At 48.5% G+C, this 23,727-nt stretch overlaps 1 protein-coding gene across 1 annotated transcript in view; it reads right to left on the bottom strand.

Moving 5' to 3' along the window:
• Positions 1 to 2,199: 2,199 nt before the first annotated feature.
• The window catches only part of ANXA13 (annexin A13), a 45,397-nt gene continuing 23,869 nt past the window's right edge, over positions 2,200 to 23,727 (bottom strand). The window contains exons 4-12 of the mRNA XM_037166718.2: positions 20,665 to 20,759; positions 18,642 to 18,812; positions 16,016 to 16,049; positions 15,832 to 15,911; positions 13,851 to 13,919; positions 13,340 to 13,441; positions 8,861 to 8,936; positions 5,313 to 5,425; positions 2,200 to 2,765 (exon numbers count right to left, since the gene is read on the bottom strand). Coding sequence (XP_037022613.2) covers positions 2,646 to 2,765; positions 5,313 to 5,425; positions 8,861 to 8,936; positions 13,340 to 13,441; positions 13,851 to 13,919; positions 15,832 to 15,911; positions 16,016 to 16,049; positions 18,642 to 18,812; positions 20,665 to 20,759 — 860 coding nt within the window. The 3' untranslated portion in view covers positions 2,200 to 2,645. The remainder of the gene's footprint in view (positions 2,766 to 5,312; positions 5,426 to 8,860; positions 8,937 to 13,339; positions 13,442 to 13,850; positions 13,920 to 15,831; positions 15,912 to 16,015; positions 16,050 to 18,641; positions 18,813 to 20,664; positions 20,760 to 23,727) is intronic.

Here is a 23,727-nt window from a genome sequence, read left to right as displayed (position 1 = left end):
GGCCCTTCTCCTCTCTGATCTTCCTCCTCAACCCCCCAAATGCCAGTCTGACCCTGAGAATAATGGCAGGCAGACCCAAACTGAAGGACATTCTGTAAAACAGCTGCTCAGGTAGACAAAAACAGAGGGAAGTCAAAGGAACTGTCATCATCTAGAGGAGCTTAAAGAGAGGTAACAACTAAATGTCATGTGATACTCTCACAAGAACCTGGAGCTGGAAAACACCACTAAATAAAAACTCAGGAAATGTGAATAAACTATGGGCTTTTCTTGATTATAATCTACCAACATTAGTTCATGAGTTGTAACAAATGTACCATCTCAGTGATTGTGACTTGGGAAACTGAGCAGGGTATATGGGAGCTCTCTATGATATAATTACAACTTTTCTGTAAATCTAAAATTCACAGAAATAAGAATAAAAAAATAAAAAGAATATTTTGAACCCCCCCCCACCCCCGGCCACTTCTTTTCTTTCTCCTGACCCTGTGTCTCCCAATGTTCTGGCCTGTACCGTGTGCCCCGGTCATGCGGGAAACGACAGCAGCACAACAGGCCACGCCAGCCCTTGCTGGTCGATGTGGAGAGCTGAACACCATTTCTGAGCGCCCTTATTTCTTGGCTCATCTAGTTTTGGGGAGCATATCTGAGGCATTTTTATTGGCTGTAGTGTGGCCTGAGACATCGTTTGCTTGCAGCCCCAGGGTGTCCTGAACATTGATCTCCTGCTGTTGGGCAAGCAAGACCCCACACTGCGGGGTCAGAGACGCACTACTCAGTGTATCGAGGACACAAATGGGAACATAATGCCTTAATTTGTTAATCACTATGTTACGGTGACTAGAAAACACACCATGACTTGTATTCTTACACTGAGCATTTGGTCTATTTGCTGTACAGTGACTACACAAGCAAAATGCTTTCCCAAGGCCGAGATGTTCCTCACTTAAACATCTCCAAGGACCGCCATTGCCCAAAGGGCCAGGCCCACGCTTAGCAGGCAAAACCATTGCTAACGTGGTTCATACAGACCCTTTGGCAGCTACATCGCCTGCCTCCCTGACCCTCCTTCCTTTCACCACATCCATGCCCCAGGAGAATGGGCATTGTTGCTTTCTGAACATATCGCATCTCCTAATGCTTCTGAACCTCTGTCCATGCCCTTCTTCCCTTATTTCTCTGGAGATGTTCTGTACATTCTTGGAAACCCCACACAAATGTAGCTCTTTGAAGTGGTCCCCATTTAAACTGGGCTGAGCTGCCTGTTCCCTCTTCTTGCTCATGGATAGAGTGTTTTACATGCCGGTATTCATGTACTTAACAGCATTCTGTTGCAGGGAGGCATCTGTCTGTTACTGGCCTGGGAATGAACTGCACAAGGCATAGCCAGTATTCTACTTATCTTTGTATCCCCAAAGCCCAGCACAGTGATTGGCAGAGAGTAGGGAACTCAGCAGGTGAAGGAGTATACACTGGTTCCCATGTGCTTTGTTTTATTTTTCCAAGAAAGGCAATTAGTCGTATGATTTCTGGAGTCAACAAGCCCTGAAATCTATTACTTGCAGATGAATTTAGCCAGGTTACTTAATGTCTCAGTTTCCTCAGCTGATAAATGGGAGTGATATTAACTTCATAGGGCTGCTAGGGAGATTAAATAGGAAAGTGTGCTATTAGCAGTGCCAGACACAAATAATCATCCAATGAGTGATAGCTATAATTACTGGACCAAAGTGTCCATGTCGGCTCGACAGAACCCTCTGTGTCTGGCAACATATGGCTATGAGACAAACGTCTTGGAACAGAGATGCTATTGGTGTGGAACAAATCCATTTAAGAGTCAGCCCATTGACCTTGATCCTGTTGGCACTGTGCCCAGACTAATTGTATTTGAAGATCAGATGGAAGACTCAAGTGGGTCAAATGTCTATAGAAGCAAGACAAACCATGTAAACCAGGTAACCGATTAGCGGATTTACCTCTAGTTACATTTCTCATAGGTGAGTCCATTGTTTCCTTGCTACTGGTTTTGACGACTGTCCTTGGTGATTACTAATAAATGTAACTGTTTGCATTTCCCAAATATGTTTGAATTTCACAAGTCATATATTTCTAGGACAAGAGCCAAAACAAATCAGCCCAGTCTTTGGAAAAACAGCTGATGGAGGCATAACCCACCACTTTAATTAACATTGAGGCTTTGAAATTGCACACACAGAAGGAAAATGAATGAATTGGTTAATTTTGTCTTCCCTGTACATTAACCATTTAATATTTACCCAGAACACACAGTCCCTTGTGTGAGATATATTATTCTAAATGTTTTATTACAAATGGATAGTTTTTCCCCCCATCAACTGCTGATTTCAGTTGTGGTTATAAAACATTCGGTTACCACACTATAAAGAAAAGCAAAGAGGCAGCCCAGACACCCACTAGGCCGGCGTGCAAGGGTGACCTTCCCAAGTATGTTGAAGCCTCTGTCTTTGACTTAAACAGCCTGGCCTGGCTGCACTGCTGAAGCTGCCAAGAAACTAAACCAGGACTCTTGAAAGTTTTTCAGGCTGGAGCTGTGTTTGCAAATCGGGTTTGGAATGGGCTCTCGACAAAGATGGTTCCTCCCCGCGCTCCTACTGCTCCAGCTTGGCTCAGCGCAAGAGGGCTACCAGCAGTTTCTGGAAGTCCCCCGAGGTGTCCGAGCGAACCATGTCGGAGAGGGACTTATGATACTTCTCTCGGAACTTGGCTTTTATCCCCCGAAGGTCCACCTGTAGAGGAGATCACAACAGCAGTGGAGACGACCGTGTCTACAGCATGTTCACCATACACACAGGCAGGCACTCTGCTAAGCATGTCATTCTCATTTGCTCATTGATGCCTGAAAACAACCATTCGAGGTAGGAGCTCTTATTCTCCCACTGGTGTGGAGGAGAGGAGCAAAGCTGAGTTCAGCTCCCCATAGGTTGCAGCGATGTCTCTCTCTCTCTCTTTCTGTGTCTGTGTGTGTGTGTGTACATTCCAAGAAAACTTGACAGATGCCGAAACTTGGATTTCACATGATGTTTATGTGTTGAAAAATATTTCAGCTCCTACTGCAGCTGAAATTACTTTCCTTTGGAATTTTAAACAGTCATTTAAAAAATGAATCATTCTTAGGTAGCAGGACTGGACAAAACACAGACATTTGAAATGAAGCCTCTTCTTTTCCTTGTACCCTGATCAGTGTGTGAGAGCCAGGCAACAAAAGCCAAATCAATACCAATTTGTAGGTCTTTTTCTGAATCCGATTTATTGAAAGCTTGGAAAACCAAGGTGTTAGAAGTGGTGAGAGGACTGAGAATAAAAATAAATGAAAGGATTGTTCTGTTCTAAAGACTCCTGCCACTTAGTGTGGGAGAGAACACTAGCCAGAGAAAAGATGAACTTCTAGATGCAACATAGCAAGTCTCATAAAAGAAGCCCAGCATTGTCTTTAGGCAGGAATTTTGTTGTTTCTTTCCTTGTTTTTTTTTTTTTTTAACAATTTAAACTCTATCTTGCTTTCTAGACAGACCTACAAACCATCATTCAAGTTCTGGTTCTTTTTACCCCTGTCCCAGTTAGCTGAACGGCAGAGAAAGATGAGAACAGGAGAAGGTGGGCGAGTGAGGAATTGTCCCAAGTGGGTGCGGAGCGGGAGAGAGATGGGAGCAGGCAGGTGGTGCCTGTGTCTCTGCTCCCCTGGCTTGTGCCCTGTTTGGCTGGGGGTGGGGCAGAAAGGGGGAGGTCAATGTGGGGAGCACACTGTGGCTCTGATCTTACATTGCAATGCTTTGGCGGATTAGGGGTTCTGGCTAACAGTATCTGGTTGGGCTTGAAGCATTCTGAGGGGCTGGTCCCTGTACGGACATGACTCAGGACACATGGTCAGTACTGAGGTGGGCAGAGCGTTTTGGAGTGAACGCTCCATGGCCCACATTGGAGTGAACTCAGAACCCTGAGGAGCCCTCCAACCAGTCTGTTCCCCTGGGGTCTTTTGGAAGCCCCACCCTGCTCCTTTGACTTCAGAACTTAGGTTGGGGGGGGTTGAGTTGCTAAGAGACACAGAAGAAGACGGAGACCTGGAGAGGTAAAGGAAAGAGAGATTTGGAGCCACGAAAGAGAGACGAGGACTGCAGAAGGATGACGGGGAGACCAGAGAAGAGGTTGAGGGGAGAGAGGGGCATAGACTTTGAGAGAGAAAAACACGAATAGTGGACGAGGAGGAGGAGAAAGGGGGGAGGAGAAATTCCAGGAACAGAAATAAAAACTAAAGAACATTCTTGTTGCTAAGTTATATTTAAAAACAACAATGTTAGTTAGATGGTTAAATATTATTTGTCAAAAGCCGCGGTCCAGAATTTGGGCTGGTAGCTTTCTCCCTCCGTTGAACCATTTTTCGAGTGGAGATGTCTGTGGTTTTTAAGTGCTCGGTTGCGCATCATTCTCCCAGGCTTCTCCCGCTGCAGCTGAAACTCCGCTCTCCCCACCCCCCTTCTTCTCATCTCTTCTATGTGTGGCTCTAAATTCCAAAGCAATTGCTGCGAATCTTCATTGCTACTCCCAAGTTTTGGGCTATTCACTCCCCTGCCCCTTTCTTACACTCATGCATTCTCAAAGGGAGATAATATCATTCCTAATAGGACAAAACATTGGTTCTTACAGGGTGAAAAAAATCCTCAATCTTTTTACATAAAGGTAGCTATAAATGGAACATAAACAAATACACAGCATGTTTGTGGTGTTAACATTTCTTGACAGGGAAGGGGGTGGCAATTAAGGAAAAAATGGGTCCAAAAAGGCTGCTTAGTGGGTGATTAATCATTTTTTAAAGGTTGAGAAGTATTTTCTTATACTGATGCGTTTCTTGTGCACAGCTGTGCTTCTGCACAGTTAAATAAAGGCCTGGCTCGGAAATCATTTACTCACTGTTCCTGCCGCTGGGTAACCTAGTCCAGCGCTGAGTGTCAGTGTCTCAGTTTTGTCTTCTGTAAAATGAAGCTGAGCCCAGCTGCACCACCCAGAAAGGGCCTGGGAGGTCCCCCTGCAAACCCCCCAGGAGCTTTCTGGAGCCACAGGTGACAAAAATAGAAGCAGGTATCATTATTGTAGTTTTATAAAGAGAAGCAGGTTGAAGCAAAGCACAAAGGGTCTTTCACAAAGTCTGGGAAGGCAGAGAATGTCTTTGTTTTACTTTTTCTATAAATAGGTCCTCAGTGAAAACTATTTGCTGATTGCAACCATGGTGGCAAAAAGCGAAGTCGCAGCCTGCCACTTGGGAGTCGAGTGTGCCTTACCTGAGCCCTGGTCACGAAGATGTGAATTAGTGTCTCCTCATCGGTCCCCGCACCCTTCATGGCCTTGTACAGACGCTCGGCAAAATAGCCCTCCTGGTCCCGGGCACACCTCACTGGGCCAAGGAGGGAAAAGAGAAGGTGAGACAGTCACGGTTTTGGAATAACATGGAGACCCTGGAAGGAACAGAGATGGCCCAGAGTGTCATCTGGCTACCTTCAGAGGTGACTGGTTAGTGAGGCAGATGTTCGAAAGGAGTGAACCTACTTCCATGTAATGGGATATGGAAGATTCCCCAGGTCAGGGCACCCGGAATCTTCAACCAGAACTGAGTCAAAACCCCTCCTGACAAGTAAGAACCCCTACTGTTCCCCCATGACTCTTGGGAGGTGGAGGAACGCTTGACCATCGTCAGGCTCTCCCCACCAAGCTTATGCTTCTGGCTGCAGAAGCAGCTTTTCTTATCCAGATGAAATCCCTGATGCTGGAGTCGGGTCGGAGAGGAAACAGATGGGCCGGCGTCCTTGCTGTGAGCAAACCTCATGGTCTCGGAGGCTCCCTCGGTTGGCCTGCGGCCTGCTTTCCCACGCTGAGCCACCGTCCTTCCCTTCGCTTTTCCTCACTGGGTTGGTTTTGTGAGTTTCACCTCTGGATCTTTTCCAAGTTCCCCACTGACCTCTTAGTTTGCAATTTGGGATGCGGGCTTGAGGAAAGGCTCCATCCCACCCACAGGTCACCTCCTGCGAGGCGGCTACTTGCCCTTCCCTGGCCCTCCCCTGCCCGCAGCTTTGACCTAATCCACAAGGCGAGGCAGCACGATCCTGGCTCCCTGACCAGGAGAGGCAGTGCATCTCTGGGGGGTCAGTCGTTGTCGTCCCCCCACTTCCAGGCTCATATGAGTCCATACTGACTAACAAACGCTTCAGGGGAAACAGTTTACTCTCTAGGTTGTTAACATTTGCCTGTGATGCTTCACATTTTCGATATTAGTGATTAATAACAAGTGATAAGTTCAGTATAAGCATGTAAGGTACAGTCTTAATATGTCCTTAGTGGAAACTGCTGTTTTCTAGGTAGTTGCTCGTATGATGGATGCCTACTGAGGAAGGCAGGGGAATAAGATTAGGGAGGCAGAGTCTAAGTTGGGGGTCTTCTTTTGTAGGACATGTGTCAGCCACCAGAGCGTCCACGGAACAGAAAAGCCCAGACCCGGGTGTCTGACCCTTCTGGCCCGAGGGCAACCCAAGAGCTGTGGGATTGGTGGTGGTGGGCAGGGAACCTGTCAATTTGAGGACTAGTACATTTGGGACTCACTGTGATCCCTAGACCTTCTGAGTGGGTGGCCTCACCGTGTTTTCCTGGGGACCCTCTCCTGTGCAGAACTAACCGATGCTGAGAGGCCTGTCTGCCTAACATCAGTGCGCTCCACACCTATGTGGATCTCTTCTCGCCTGGCATTGCCCCTCCCCAGAGTTTTGGGAGGAAATCCTCAGCTTTCCTTCGTGTGCAGTCTATGCCTGGCGGACAACCTCTGTCCTTAGCAGCGGCAGATGTCCCTCAGACGTTTGCACGGGGCTTGCTAGGGAAGATACGGGAGTGGAGGTGGTGAGTGAAAGGCCGGGCTGTGGACTGCGCTGCTGTCTCCTGCTCCCCCTCACTCCAGAGCAGGGGTTCTCAAACCCCGGTGAACTTGAGACCACCCTTGGGGATCCTGTCAAAGTGCAGCTTCCTGCCTCCACTCCTGGAGGTTCTTGGGGGGCAACCTGCAGTAGGGCTCAGGAAACTGTATTTCACACACCTCCCCACAGGCCGTTCTGATGCAGGGGGCCCAGGGGGACCCCACTTTGAGACGTGGTATTCCAGAGGTTGCAAGTGGTTGCAGTCATTTGGTCTGCTAGCCCCTCCTCCTTGACTTTAGCTGTAAACTGGAACCTTTCTGAGTTCGGTGGGAGTACAGGGCTCGGGGGCTGTCTAGAAAATGTGGCCATGAAGTCATGGCTACTGTCTGTGTGGTTCCTTCCCAAAGTCTTTTCCAGCCGCTTCGTGGTTGGCTGCCCCCAGAGTGCCGCTAAGTCCTGCATTCCATGGCCCCCAACTTCAGGCGCCGAGCCTCCCCTTCCTCCCGACCCTCCTTGCTCCGGCTGTTTTTGTTTTTATCATCACCGTGGCCCACTCTGGTAATCGCGTGTATCTGCCGTGGTCTTTAAGCCTCTTAAGAGCAGGAACTGGGCCTGTTGACCTCTGATCCCCACACCCAGTGTGACCCCTGGCCCGGGCACGTACTAAGTAAATGTTAAGGAATTGGATGGTTGTATTTCCATTGATATTAAGAAAGATTTCATTACCAGTAATAATTAATACTAATATAGATTAACATTACTGTTTTCACTGGACTCTGGTGTTCTGACTCCCTTGCTGTAAGCACAGGGAGGGTTTGGAGCTACCCAGCTGGGCCAGGAGCAGATCTCTCCCTTTACCTGAGACACTCATTCTTTACTCCCTGAGGGCTGTTGACTCTGTGTCTTCACTCTGTGGGTCAGGAGTTTTAGGCCTCTGTCCATCACAATAGAAGTCCTGCTAATTTGAATGCAAAATGAGGGTGGGTTTTTTTTTAAAAACTCAATTGCTGACATTGTTCAAAAAAGAAAAAAAAAAAGGAAAGAAAAAGAGAAGGCTTGGCAGTTAGAGCACATTTTTTAACTTCCAGGGCTGCTTTTTGGTTCTTCCTCTCCTTCTGGGGATGCACCTCCGTGTTTTGTGCCATTTGGGACAGTGCCACGGACAATGCCTTCATTCCAGGGCTTGCAAAAATGAAAAAGGAGCCTGCCGGACACAGCCCCGTGCCCACCTATCTCTCTGCTATTTCCTGCCCCTGGGCTACAGCTGGAGAGAAGGTCCTGGTGCTTGCTTGGCACAGCCAGGGGCTGGTCTCCCTCCCATCGCTTTCTAAACAGACCTCATTCATTCCAAATGTTGAAGGGAACCAAGTGGAAAAAGATACCCTCGAGCCATCAGGCCTGTGCAGACACTTGTTCACGAGTCCAGAGCCTGGGTACTCTGGAGTGTCAGATGAGCTACATATGCTCCCTGAGCCCGGACAGGCTGTTGACAAGTGCTCTCAGGGACCCGCAGTCTCAGTGGGTCTACAGTGAATGCCAAGGTGTGTACCCCAGATGACCTCTTGAGGACAAAGTCCAAGTGTTGCCTGCTGGCGCTCACAACTGAGTTTCATCCCAGGAATTGTCCTCCAAGGAGGGAGCAGCCTTACCCAAGGTTGCAAATGCCCCTGGGTTGCAACCAGCCGGCTGCTTGACGTGGGGTGCAAAGACCTGGCCCCCCTGCGCACTTTGGGCATCAGGCTTCAGGACTCCTTGGGGAGCAGCAAAGCCCCAGTTGCAACTGCATCGCATTCATCCTGTCCCTTGCCCCACGCTGCTGGGTGTGTTGTTCCCGGAACTATTCTGTGAAAGCTTCCTGCACACAGACCTCCGTCTCTGTCTCCAGGCAGCCCAACCTGAGCCAGGCCCCCCCCCCCCCAGCTCTGCCTTACCGAGAGTTAGGTAGGCCTCCTGCAGGTCTCCCGACGTTTCTGCTTCAATGGCCTCTTCGATGTCTCTACCGATGAGCTGGAGAGACAAAGTCCGGCCGTTAGTCCAGGTTTTGCTTTCGGTGCACTTGGGGTTCTTCCCCCACAAAAAGCACTAAACTTGTCCTGGCTGGTGTGGCTCGGTGGATTGGGTGTCATCCTGCAAAGTGAATGTTGTGGGTTCGATCCCCAGTCAGGGCACATGCCTGGGTTGCAGGTTTAGTCCCCGTAGGGGCGCATATAAGAGGCGATTGATCGATGTTTCTCTCTCACATCGATGTTTCTTTCCCTCCTTTTCTCCCTCCCTTCCCTGTGCTCTAAAAATAAATATGTAAATCTTTTTTTTTAAAGCACTAAACTCTCCCAGATTTGGTCATGCAGCCTCAAGGGACTCCTGTCTGGCCTCCTAGCTTACTGAAGGGCTGAAGGTGGTTGCCCCCCACCCCCATTTGAGTGGGGGCTCTCACAGCTAAGGAGTTAGTCCAGATGTGACCCCTAACGGACTTGAACTCAGTCACAACCACACTCTGAGCCTTAGTTTCTTCCTCTGTAAAGTCAGGGAATGGAAGAACAATGAACATATGCTGTAGCAATAATTCTTTATGTTTATATATAATACCAAGTGTCCTATATGTTTTAAAAATTCTCTGTCTAATTTTCTAGGAGGCTATGGTTACAGTCACCTTACTTAGACCTTCCTTGTCATTTTTGTCCCAGAACTGGGGACTGTGTCTCCTACAGTTTGGGGGAAATAAGTACAGGCTGTGAAGTTCATGGCAAGAACTTGGTCTAATGTTTCTCATGGAGTGGGGCTGCACGGGCTGGAAGCGGGGGGTGCTGACCACATCAGAATGCCACTTGCCTTCATTCTGGGGTGATTCCAAACGATCCTGTGTCCACCACCAGCTCGCATATCGCTCTGCACAGCATTACACGTTAGGTTTCTTTCCAAATATTTACAGAATTTGAAGTTCAAAGTAAAGTATGACTATGCTCAGCACAAGTACTGCCTGGGCCATACTCAGAAGTGGCAAATAGAGAGAGAGGAGAACTTTTTGTCAGGTTTGGGAGATGTGTCTAAGCATTAGAAATGCCAAGACATCTTTCTTAGAAATTGTCTTTAGAGGATATGACACAACTGTGATTCTATAAATGACTGGGGCCCTCGAGGACACGCCAGTGGAGGTTATGTAGTTTCTTCTGAAAGCAAAAGTAAACAAGATATTTTTTGCCGTGCAAGCACAATAGATGGGGTGGGGGCAGAGGGCCCCGATCTCATGAAGCCCCGTTGCTCTTTGTCATCACGGTTGCACATCTAGGGGTCTGGTGTGAGTATTGGATTAGAAGCAGACTAGGTTGGGGGGCTTCAGTCCTATGCTTTCCTTAGCTGTTCCCGGCCTCTTGGGGGTTTGATGTGGGAGCCGGTATTTCAGAAGGGACTGGTTTCACTTTCCCATAAACAGGGTCCTGGTTCTGTAGACTGAAATTGCATTTCAAGAGAACATTGCATTCATGCAGGTTTGTGTTTACTAAAAAAAAAAATCCTTACATTAAAACACTGTCTGTTTCTATTGTTAAGACTGGGCCAGACAGTGCTTTGCAATTTTCTGTAGCAGTTTAGCCTACACAACAGATAAAAGCAGAAAAGCAGAGCTGTTCTGGAGCGGCAGCAGATGGGTTCCTTATGCCAGCCCAGGCAGCAATGCCAGGTTTCCGCCCTGTCGGGGCCTCTTCCTTGCACAACTCCAGGGGGCACTGTTCACACAATACAGTGAGAAGCCACTGCTCTCTCTTCTCTATCTACCTCCTGCCCCACCCCCTCCAGGTAGCTACTAAGGCACCTCCAGGGGCTCCAGGGAACACAAATGAAAATCAGTTAATTTTTTTCCAAGAAATTGTGTTCCTCCTTTGCAAATGGCACCTTTTTCACTTCCTGGAACAATGAAATCTTAGGAGGCTCTTGGCCACACCCAGGCTTTCTGATCTCGGTACAAAAAACGCAGCGTTAGGGTGAATTTCAAACAAGCCTCAAAGGCTTCTAGTTAACTAGGTAGGGAGAGTATTAGAAAAATAGGGGATTAAAACTATTTCCCCCCAATTAACAGTGTGCCCACAGCAGAACCCTATACACTGACTTCGGCTACAGCAGTCAAAGGGCTGAAGAGTCTGGAACAGGCTTAGGAGCACTTGAAGGGGAGCAAAGCAACAGGGGGGGCGCAGTGGGGAGGCATGAGCCTGGGCTGTGGGTATGTGCACCTGCAGTTTATAACAAGCCCTGTTTGGGGAGCTTAGTTTGGTTTTATAGCTATGTACCTTTCCTATTGGGTAGACTTAGGGGCATGATGCCGCTGAGTTGGGGAATCTCTGTGGCTTGGGCTAGGATTTCTGAGAGCATCAGTACTTAAGACGAAGTCTTAGAGGGCAGACAAAGGGCAAAAGCCCAAATTTTTGTGCTGGAAATTATGATTCACCTGTATCTAGGCCACATCGTGTGCTCCAGGGATCGGACACAAGCACCCACTGCACGCCAGAGACTAAGTTCATTCGTTGAGCTACTTCTGTTCATTCGTTTAATGGTGACTAACCCAGTGAAGTGGGAACTGTTATCCCTATTTTATGGCAGGGGAAACTGAGGCAGAGAACCCTTAATAACTTGCTCAAGGTCATACAGCTAGTAGCATAGAGCAGACTTCTTAGCCTACACAACATCTTAGCCTTCAACCTGCATCTGGAAACTTGGTAAAGCACAGACCATCGGTCCCCAAGCCCAGAGAATCTGACTCAGTAGGTCCAAAGTGGAGACTGAGGATTCTTGTTTTCAGCAAGTCCTCAAGTGATTTTGATGCTGCTGTTTCAGGATTAATTTCGAGGACGATGGGTCCTGGGGGTGCCCAATCTGCAGCCCAACACAAAATCCTAAGTTTACTTAAAATCTTTGTTTTTGCTCATCAGCTTTCATCAGTGTTTGTCTATTACTGTGCGGCTCAAGACAGCTCTTCTTCCTCCAGTGTGGCCCAAAGACGCCAAAAGGTTGGACACCCCTGGCTCAGGTAGTCAGTCACTCCCACGTACCCACACACACATGCTCACATGTGGGTTTTTAGAGCCAGCAGGGACAGCCATCCTCAGAACCTCCACCCGCAGGCCCTAGAAGGTCTAGGTCATGGCGAAGTTTTCCAGCTCTGTCTGCACAGCTCCAGGCACCGAGGCCCGGGCAGTGCAGGGTCACCTGCCTTTGATCAGGACTCTGGGCACGATTTGAAAGCAGAGGGCCTTCGAGGCTTCTATATACAGTGATGATAACATTCCAAAGCTTTATTGTCTTTTCATCTGCTGGCAACACATAGGAAACACTATTTTGAGTGAGGAGCGGCCAACTCCAGCCGAGGTAGGAGCTCAGGCGGGGGAATCTTGGAGTTCTCATCCACTCTCTGCTACCGACTTGCTGTGTGGTCCTGATAAGTTACAGATGGCGCCTCACTCACAACAGACGTTCTTTGTCCAGCAGTTGTGGGTGACAATGGCCGCCCAGCCTGCATTATAGTGACGGCATTGTTGTGAAGTTGAAATGAGATACGGAGCACAGAAGGGCTTTGAATGTTAAAGGCCCTCTACACCTATAAAACAGAGACCCACAAAATAAAAAAAATAAAAAATCTGATACTCCCTGAAAGGCTACTTGTACTGAAAGGCTGATTTTCAGAGAAGGACTCACCATTACGTGCCTTGAAATAGCTGACTCACCTTGTCGGCTTAAAGTTATCATTCGATTTTTTAAAATGAGAGTATAAGAGTAATTTATACGCTTCTTTTCAGAAGCGTGTCTCCGAGGCGTAGCACGTCCATCTGGGGAATGGTGGGCACTGTAAATTAGAGTGATGACCACAGCAAACGTTCGTGTGCCCACCATGTGCTGGGAACTGTCCTGAGCCTTTCAGTTTGTCTTATTTAGCTGCTAAAATTGCCCTCTGAAGGTGTAATGGTGGAGATCATGACTCCCGTTTCACCGAAGAGAATGGAGAGGTTAGGTCACTGGCCAGGGGCAGCACTGGGATTCGATTCGAGGGCTTTGCTCCTGAACTTGACACCTGTCTGCTTTCCTAGCCTCTGTTACAACAAAACAGTGTTTCCCAGCCTTGACACTGCACTTGCAGCTGAATGATTCTTTGTTGTGGGGACTCTCCTGTGTATTGTAAGATGTTTAGCAGCATCCTGGCCTTGACCCACTAGGTGCCAGTAGCACACAGTGTGACAACCCCAAATGTTTCCAGACATTATCAAATATGCCTTGGGGGGCTAATGGCCCCTGATTGAGAACCACGGTTGTAAAATAACACCCCCTTCCCCACCACCAGTTCCATATCCCAGATGGTGGCTTCTTTTGGAAATAACTTTGGACTCAGTTCCGGCGCGAACGCCTTGCCCTGGTACTTGATTACTCACAATTTGATAGGCTTCAAAGGTGGCTCGTAACTGCTTGTAGCTCCTGTTGGCCAGGACTTCGTCGAAGGCAAGTTCATCAGTGCCCCAGCGGCCTTCCCCTGCCTTGCGGGTCAAATACAAACATTTTGTAAAAGCCATTTGTAAGAAGACTGAATAAACAGTGATGGGACCAGGCCTCATGTGCAGGAAATTATAAAATATACATGGAACAGAAGCTATATTGATTGACTGAACACTTTTAAACTTCTAACCCATGAGTCCACTTCACATACTGATCTATATATTATTCATGCCCTTCCTAAGTACAAGCTTGATCTGAGGTGGGTGACCCCAGAGTATAAAATAATTCTTTCGGGTTCATGAAAAGAGTATACATATGAGAAATATTGTGAAGACCATACACGTTTCCTGAGTAAGTCCCATTTGCATGCACTAAAGACACACTTGTTGAAAGCACCGCTAATAAATATTTACAAAGATGTCGTGGGGACTGGCACGTCGGCACACTTACATCATACAGCTCTTTGGCATCCCGACCCGCCAGATCTTTGTCCACATTATCTCCTTCATCACGATTAGCCTAGAAAAAGTGACACATTGTTATGAACTTGAGTTCCTGCCTGACCACAGAAAACAAAAAGAAGGGAAGTGCTGGAAAGCCGAGTGATTTCAGAAGGGTGGCGGGAGGACGACCGGCCTGGCAAAGCGCTGCTCTTTGCTGCCATCTCTTGGGCACAGCTGGTAAACAGAGCAGTTCCTGGACAACATTTTTTCTTTTCTGTAGACAATCAGGTTATTCCCCCAAACCACTGACCTCTTAAACGGGCTGAAAGCAGCCTCACAATGGCCCCTAGAGACAGCCCAGTGGAAAGCTAATAATCTTTCTTCCAAAATATCAAATTTCAGCTCTTAGGGTCCCAGTCCTGAACAACCTTGAATGTTGGTCCCCAAAGGTCTTGAAGTCTAACCTAAACCCTTTGTGGCAGGGAGACTTCTGAGATGTCCCCAGTGGCCCACACCCTGGGACAGTCACTTTTTCTTGAGTGTGGGTGAGACATGTGACCATCATGAGATGTCACTCCTGTGATTACGTTGTGTTGACAGGCAAAGGGGGTGTTTGCAGATGTGATTAAGACCCTCGATCAGTTGACTTCATCGAAATGGATATTATCCTGGAGGGTCCGACCCAGTCAGGTGAGGTTATCCTGGAGGGTCTGACCCAGGCAGGTGAGGTTATCCTAAAGGGTCTGACCCAGGCAGGTGAGGTTATCCTGGAGGGTCTGACCCAGGCAGGTGAGGTTATCCTGGAGGGTCTGACCCAGGCAGGTGAGGTTATCCTGGAGGGTCTGACCCAGGCAGGTGAGGTTATCCTGGAGGGTCTGACCCAGGCAGGTGAGGTTATCCTAAAGGGTCTGACCCAGTCATGTTCTTATTGGTCAGAGATGGAAGACATCAGAGAGATGAACTCCTGCTGACCTGGAAGAAATCAACTTATACTTTGAACTGTCTATGGGGCATATGGCGGGGACTGCAGATAGTCTCCAGGAGTTGATAGGGGTCTCTGGTTGACAGCTAGCAAGAAAACAGGGACAGCAGTCCTAATAGCCACAAGGAACTAAAACCTGCCAACCACCAGTGAGCTTGAAAGAGGACCCAGGTCCTCAGATGAAATGGTGGCCCTGGCTGACGACTTGATTCCAGCTGGTGAGATTCCCAAGCAAAGGACTCAGCCAACCTGTGACCGACTCCTGGCCAATAGAAACTGTGAGATCCTAGATCCGTGTTGTTTGAGTTGCTAAGTTTGTGGCAATTTGTTGTACCGTGGGAGGACCCACATACTTCCTGCTACATCGAAGGCTGCTCTGTGTTTTCTGCCGTCAGTCCATTCACACTGAGGGGCAAGGAACAGAAGAAATGCACAGAGCTAATAAGACAGATGTGCCAGCGAGAAGCACAGATGCTGTGCGGCCGGAGGCCCAGGAGCTGTGTCCTTGCAGGGCCCATTCTGAAAGCCTCACTTTCCTGGCCAAGCTCCCTGCAGTGGTTCTTACAGGCTGAGACTTGGGGTGGACCCTGGAAGTGATTGCGGAGTTGTGTCGGGAAAAGGGCCCTGCCTGGGGTCAGAGGGTCTGGTTCTGGATCTGGCTCCCGGGCTGTGTCTCACCATGTGCAAACCCGGGCAGGTTACCCATCCTCCCCAGGCTGGCGTTTCCTCCTTGGCAAAATGAGGCGGGGATGCCCAAGGAGGTAACTCATTAACAAAAAGGGATTGTAACCTGCACATGACTGGACAAGTTATTACTGTGGGAGAAATCCCAAATGAGTAATTTCACAATAGCTGATTTGACAGAGCCTGGGTTGGTGATCCCTGGGTAACATTTTTAATCAGAAAAGGAAATGTTTGTCATGGCCATGGCCTTTCTCATCATGGCACCATGCTGCTGAGGGCTGTCCCCAAGGTCATAAAGCCCATGAGACCTCTTCTCTCTTACCTGCAGCAGGGACACCAGAATTTTTTTTAGGTTTCCACTCGTATCATCTTTGACATCTGATTCCAGGCTCCGATCAAATACTTTCAAAGGAGAAACAAGGAGGGGAGAAAGCAGAGCGTTAGTCTCACAGAGGCGTTTTGAAAGGGACTTTCTTTATCTGAAGTCAGAACAAAAGGTTACTTACATCTTTGGTAGGCCTCTTTAATGGCGATGATTTCCTAGAAAAGGAAATAAAATCCACAGGCCAAGGTGGGTTAATCCATAAGATATAGAGAGACACACAAACAACCGCATCAGGGGCCTGTCTCTGGACACAGGACGCTTCCAAAGAGGGCCATCCCACGGGTTGGGGTGCGGGCCTGGAGCGGGCCCAAGAGGTGTGAGGGGCCCCTTCCGTGCGAATATCTCAAACCACACAGGTGAGGCGTGTGGACCTCTCCTTCGTTACAGATGCAGATGTGACCGCTAACACCCTCTTTCATGTTACACCCCCGCCGCCTTTTACTGCCAACCTCTACTGGGTGGCCAGTGGTAGAAGTTCAGTGCATATCCTTGCAAATATCTCTCTTTGTATTTGTACCCGTGTATGTGCTACTGAAAATACATGCAATCATTCTGTGTATGTGTTTAAAAAGAGGACTACTGAACACATTGGGCTTTGACTTATGTTTTCAGTCCATAGTACATCTCGGAGATCCAGCTATGCTTATACATAGTTAGTTACCTAGTGCTTAAATTAGATACAAAATGTTCCATTCTACAATGAAGCACAGTTTTTAGCCAGCCTCCAATTGATGGGCACTTAAGTTGTTTCTAATTTTTCTCTACGTCAAACAAGGCTTGATTCAGTAAACAATGTGTCGCATGCATGTCCTGGTAACAATCTCTCTGTATTTCAGTGACTGGTGTCCCAGGCGGTCCTTCCTCAGGAGCTGCCTCAGTTTACACTGGAGCAGCGGTGTGTTACAGCAGGTGTTGCCCCTAAGTATTACCTGCAGGCTGTTTAAAATGGAAGTCAGCATGCAGCCTGGGGAAGGTGGGACAATAGAAGTGAGAATCCTGTGCTTTGGTAGGTGGGAGGAAGGGTTTGTGGGGGGAGCACCGGGTGACCACCTGTGTCTAAGCAGCTCTTTCCCCTTTCTCCTCCTTCCAACCCACTACCAAGATCTGCCTGAACCCAGGCCTGTGTTCTCTCTGATTTTCCTCTTTCTATGTCAGATCTACTTGATTGAACATAAAGGGCTTTGCTTGCTATTTGAGACAAGGGTCTGAAAGAAACCACAGTGAAACAGCATAAGGTCAAGCAGGATTTAAAAAATAATGATTAAATGAACCTTCTTGCCAAGGCAGGCTGCTGACCGCCCTAATCTTGGACGCCTCTTCTCAGGGACCATGGTGCTTCTGGGAAGGGTGGGACATTGAGTGGGGAAAATTGTGTGACTAGAGGACTGAACAGATGCCACTGCCTTTCACTAACTCTCCTCTAAGACACAATCCTAAATGGCAACTCCCAGAGATGGAGGGTTTTACTGTCTTATCGGGGGTGAAGGAGTGCAGGCAGGCGGTGGACAGATACAGCCTGGAGCATAGTGGTGTTTCTGGAAATTCGGTTGGATAGACAGGCTGAGCAGAAGCAACCAGCCCAGGGTCGTCGGCACGAAAGGCTTCACTAGCGGTTCAGGGGCCAAGCACTGCTGCTTCCTGCTCCAGCCTCTCCTTTGGTTTCCTACCTGGAGGCCTCAAGTGTGTTGGGGTTTCCTGGCATTTTTCTGGCTGGGCCTCCCACATTCTACTGTGATAGGTGGTTGTGGAAAAGGGAGGGGGTCCCCAGATAATGATTCGTAGACTCTCTTTACTCTTGATGAATTTTTTGGCCCTTGTGGCTTCTGGAACCAAAGACGGGTGGGCTTCCACTGGGGCCTTTGCAAATGCACGCTCTCTTTAGTGACTGAAATGTGGCCTGTGCCCCGGGACCAGGGAAAAGGTCTGCAGACAGAAGGACACAGAAACCTCCGGGCACTGCCTGCCCAATGTCAAAGTAAGAAAATCCGTCTCTGCTTCTACGTCCGTTTATACAAAGTGGTTGAAACTGTCAGGCTTTCGCAGACATGGGTCAGAGTACATTCTAATAATGAACATTCAGTTTGCATACTGATCATACTGGCAGCCACAGGGTCCCCCTGACCACCCACCTTCCTGCCTCTTTACAGTCTTTTTTAAAATTTTTTTTTAGATTTTATTTATTTATCTTTAGAGGGGAAGGGAAGGAGAGAGGGGGAGAAATATCAATGTATGGTTGCCTCTCGTGCGTCCCCTGCTGGGAACTGGCCTGCAACCCAGGCATGTGCCCTGACTGGGATTTGAACCATGATGCTCTGACTCACAGGCCCATGCTCAATCCACTGAGCTACACCAGCCAGGGCCTCTTTACAGTCTTTTTGGTACTCCACGCTAGAGGAGAACCATGGATGAGGGGCTACCCACACATGCTCCGATGGCTTATCACAGTAGAATCTTGTCTGCTGCATATAAAACAGCATCCATTTAGAAAAACAAAGGCTGCATTGGCACAGCTCTTCTGGAAGGATCTATTATGTCAAGCCAGTGGCAGTAACCCCAAGACTGACATCCAGAGGATGGGAAGGGGCTTCTGCCCTGTATGGGCCAAAGTGGCCACATTTCTGCCCAGATGCTTGCTCACCCCCTGGGAGGAATATGGGGTGTAGTTTCCCTTCTGGCTGCTGCAGCCACTCTGAGGGGGGTGTGGACGCTCCGTTGGGGCGGAGTCTGGGGGCTTGGCTGGGACTGACCTGATTGGTTCTCGTGCACAGGATCTCGATGAGCACCGCCTCATCCGTGCCCAGACCCTTCATGGCTTTCTGCAGCTGCCGGGCATCGTACTCGCTGGGGCGGTCCAGAAGGGCCAAGGCCGCCTTCCTGAAATTCCCGCTCAGCTCACTCTTGAGCACCTCCTCCAGGTCCTGTAGGAAGACATCGAAAGCCCTGACTGGGAATGGCTCGGGAGGAGAGGGGCAGGTGTCCTCTGTGCCCACTGCGTGGCCTCAGGGTTGACAAGACCCTGCCATGGGCACGAATGTGTACGCAAAGGAAAAGTAATACACTATTATTAAGGTTCACTACTGTCCACTGTTTTGGGCATCCTCGGAGGTCTTGGAACCTGTCTTCTCTGGCCAAGGGGGTCCCACTCCATGTAAAATTGCAGAGAAAAGAAATCCAGCTGCCTACTCTTACAAGCCACAGGCACAAAAACAAATCCTGTGTGTTTACATTCTGTTTGAACACAGAAGCTGGCTCAGGATACTTCGGCTCTAATCCTGGATTTTCTGCAAACCAGCTGTGTCACCTGGGGATGGGTATTCTCTCTGGAGCTCAGTCGGCCTGGGGACTTCGACTTCTTCCTCTCTAATGTCTTCTAGCGTCACGCTGTTGTGACTCCAGATCACCTGTCTGGCAGCCTTTTCTGTCTGGAACAGCGAGAACTGGAAAGCGAGCACTTGATTGGCAGGTGTGGGCATCGCGAAGCTTTGGGCTGGGCGCGCCTGCTTTACCTGTAACACGCCCCAGGCCCGCACTTCGCACTTCGAACCCATTGGTTCCTGTTTCCAGCGCAATGGAAGAAGCCCGCGTCTGACTGTCCGCATTGCTGCAAACAGGGCTGCCGCAGTTGGTTCGGCGACGCTGGCACGATTGCGGGTCAACGCCATCCGATGCGTTACACACAGCCGCACTGAGGACTCATTTATTTCCTTCAGGGTCCTCGGGGAATGACGCTGTCAAGCCCGATGGCGAAGGGAGAAGCAGAAAGACCACGGAAGCACCGCCGTCTGGCCCACGCGGTGTGTAAATAGCTCGTCTTGGGGCTGTGGGTTCTCCGAGAGGGAGCACCGGCCCTGGCGTTCCAGAGCCCTGGTTCTCTTCCTTCCCTGTGTGCCATTTTGCATAAGCCATGTAAACGGGTGAGCTCCACTCTTCCTCTGGGTGAAACGGAAACATTTGGACTTCGCATAGCTCCCCTTAGGGGTCTGTGCTGGCTGGATCCTGCCGGTAACTTAAAATCATCACTCATTCCCTACCTGAGGGTTCCGAGGCCTGAAGAGAGCATTGCCTGCCCAATGTCAAAGTAAGAAAATCTGTCTCTGCCTCTACGTCCGTTTATACAGAGTGGTTGAAACTGTCAGGCTTTCACAGACATGGGTCAGAGTACATTCTAATAATGAACATTCAGTGTGCATACTGATCATTCTAGTGACAATAAGAAAAGGTTAAATTATGTTCATTATATAGTAACAACAAAACAAAGCCTGATGCATACTTAAAGATTTGTATACAGAACATCAACAAAAAATGAAGGGAAAAAAATAAAGTAATAAGGTAATGCTTAATGAAATAAAGTTTTTTTTAGTTTCCTGTAATCCTCATTTATGAAGGATGTTATCATTCTTGAAGAAAGCTGAGAGAAATGAAGAATTCTTATATAAAGACCCGCTTGTGAAAACTGATTTTCAAATCACTAGCCTGTCAGTTAATATGTGGAATTAGTCCAAGAGAGCAGGGGAGAAATGACAGAGGGATTAATATAAAAATGAAGCCAACTTAAAAAATAAGTTAACGAATACTGATTTTACAGGCTATTGAGTTACTAAGGCAGTTTCAGTTTTCTAAAGTCAAACTTTTCCATAGTTATTTCAGTTTTTCTTCTCGGGTTAACTCAGAAGGCTGCACAGCCGCTCCCCAGTGCCTGGGGCACAGGGAAGAAGCAGAGCCTGTCAAGGCCAAGGCCGCATGCGTGCACGTGAGGACACTTGGAATCACCTTGTCATACGTTGTCTTGTATTTTTGCTTTATTTGTTGCCTCTCATTCGATGTCCTACTTGACAAGACGTCAATGATGGTCGCTTCGTCAGTCCCTAAAGGGCAGGAGAAAGAAACAAAGCAAGAGTGAACAAGAAACAAGACGGAGACTTATTTTTGTCGAGTCTGAGGAAGCAGCGTGGCTGTCAGAGGCTGCGGTGGGACCTCAGTGGACCCTTTAGCTTTAATGTTTGGTGGGGAACTGTATTTGTTTCACTCACTGGAGAAATATCCATGGAAGCCTTACCCTGCCAGCCATCGTGGTGGTAAGGGGAAGAAGTATGGCCTATTGCTTCATTCTAATCCTAGGTATATACTCAAGAGAAATGAAGACAAATGTCCCCACAAAACGTGTACCTGAATGTTCATTGCAGCATCATTCACAGTAGCCCAAAGGTGGGAACAACCTGAATGTCTATCAGTGGACAAATGGATAAACAAAATATGGTATACTGATATGACGGAATATTATTTGGCCAGAAAAAAGGATGAAGTACCAGTACCTGCTACAATATGAATGAACCTTGAAAACATGCTCAGTGAAGGAAGCCAGTTGTAGGAGACGGTGTGGTAAAAGCTTCCATTCATATGAAAGTCCAGAATAGGAAGATCTATAGAAATAGCATGTAGGCTTGTGGCTGAGGTGGGGAGAGTAGGGGACCGGGAGCTAAAGAGTGGGAAGTTTCTTTCCGAGGTGGTGAAAATAATCTAAATTGACCATGGCGACAGACTGTTCACTTAGTCGTAAGGATTAGTTCCACCTTTACACTTCTGGGAAGATTCAGCTGTTTGATTTCAGCTAGGACACAGAACCTTCTAGGATGAGCTCACTTGTAAAAATAGTTGGGGTTAATTGCCTGCCTCATTCTGGTTCGGTTCCAACACTGTTATTTATGTTTCTCTTATTTCCTCCTACAGTGTCACCTACGTAATGTATATCCGGTTACTTCCTCTGTGACATTATTTTGCTTTAACTTCTGAGTGCCAGAAATCTCACCTCAAAAGGGATTTCCTTTTCTTGTAAAAACCCTTTGAATCTGCCCCTTTTTTTCCATGTGCAGGGGTCTTGCCCAGGTCTGGGGCCCCTGTGTCTCAGGCTTGGACCCTTAGTGTTGTCATCCCTGGAAGGAGCATTCCTGCCTCCCAGGTGGCCCATTCCCGTATCGTGGCAAACAGGAATTGGGCCCATCCCTGGCTTCCTCTCTTCCCTCACCCCACATCCAGTTAGTTACCACCAAGACCTCACTACTTCACCTCTCAGGCCCACCCATTTCTCTCCATTTTCACCTCTGCTACACTGCTCAGCAGAACTGATGATCTCCACGTGGGTGTCCTGCCTTACGCTCACACTTCTGATCCTAGTTCACAGTTCCCAGAATGACCTTTCGGATGAGCAGACCAGGCTGCTTACTCCTCTGTGTCAAGCCATTCAGAAGAGGCCCTTTTACCCACTTACCCACTCCCAGGCTTCCATTCCATCAATTCTATAAATCACTTGTAGCTCCCAGAACACTTTCTTTTTTAAAAAAATTTATTTATTTACTTATTGTTAGAGAGAGGGGAAGGAGGGAAGAGAGATATCCATCAGAACATCCATTGGTTGCCTCGTGCACGCCCAGAGTTGGGGACCTGGCCTGCAACCCAGCCATGTGCCCTGATGGGGAATCAAACTGGCTCCCTTTCTGTTTGCTGGACGATGCCCAATCCACTGAGCCACATTAGTCAGGGCTAGAATACTTCCCTTCTCGCCTCTGAGTCTCTGCATGGGCCGTTTCCCTCTACCTGGAACATCTTTACCTTTGACCATGAATCATGGTCACTCCTACTCTTCCCTTGGCACTCTGCTTACTGGCTCACGTGGCCCGCTCTCCTTCTCTGTCCCGTCTCTGCCATGCCACACCGCAGGCTCCATGGGAGCAGGGGCTCTGCTCACTGCCACATTCCCAGAGAAGGCTCTCAGTATTCATCAGATGACTTGCTGAATGAATCAATGTTCAAGGGCATGCATATATAACTGAATGAATGAATGGGGAAGTTTGCACTGCTTTGTGATTGAACCTTGTCTCTGCATGGGTGTAGGCTGCATGTGCTACTCAGGTGGGCTGTGTGTCACATGGACCAATAGGAAACCCTCTATCCTGATGCCATAGTCAACCCATATCTGGATAGTTCAGGAAAATTGAGTTAAAATGTGAAAGTAATGCCTTTTAGACATTCCTTCCTGGAATGCTTTAAAAAGAGAGACCAGAGAGCATGGCAGACCTTGGGTGGCTCAGCAACAGCCTGGAGGCGTGGGGGGGCGTGGGGAGGCATGGGGGGGCATGGAAATGACTCAATTTCTCTGATGTCCTCGGAGTCTGGGTCTCAGGTTCATCCTGGGAGCGATTCCCACTACCCGACCAGGAAGCGATTTACTGAGCGGTGACCTCATCTTACATTTCACAATATGTGTGTCAGATAAGCAGTCTGGGCTGCCCAACAATTTCCTGTAAACACTTACAATGATTTGAGGCACCAGGGCCAGTCCCCAGCGGTTCTGGGAAAGACTTTTTAAAACATGAGACACGAAGGAACCTCAGCCTTGACTGTGCATCGGACACTGTCGAGTAGTTACACAGCAGAGGTCAGGACGGGGTGATCGTCAGCCTCACGGGGCTGGAGGGCCTCTGGCTTTTGCTTTCCCAGCAATTTTCTGGGAAGATACCAAGCCGAGGTTCAGCTGGATAAAGGTCCCTGGGTTTGAAGTGCCCTCCACTTCACACCAGAGGCCCACGTGCGGGAGGAGTGATCCCTGCAGTGAACCAGGGGCAGGGGCTCAGCTTTCTGCAGACGCCAAATGCCCACCACAGCCTTCCTTGTTGAACCTGGGGGCTGCAGCCCCATCTTTGGTGCCTGAGGGCCAGTCTCTCCTGTTAGTATCACTGGGCTTTCCAGTCCTGCAGTTTCTCCTTTGGAAATGGAGATGCAGGGAAGATAGATGGAGTAATGAATGGAGGAGAATTTTGCCTGCCTGGGTGGGTCATT

This window comes from Artibeus jamaicensis, unplaced genomic scaffold, assembly GCF_021234435.1.
Source record: "Artibeus jamaicensis isolate MK-2021 breed Jamaican fruit bat unplaced genomic scaffold, CSHL_Jam_final scaffold_916, whole genome shotgun sequence".
NCBI lineage: Eukaryota > Metazoa > Chordata > Mammalia > Chiroptera > Phyllostomidae > Artibeus > Artibeus jamaicensis.
The sequence above is the reverse complement of the archived record's forward strand: the minus strand, read 5'-3'. Positions and strand labels throughout refer to the sequence as shown.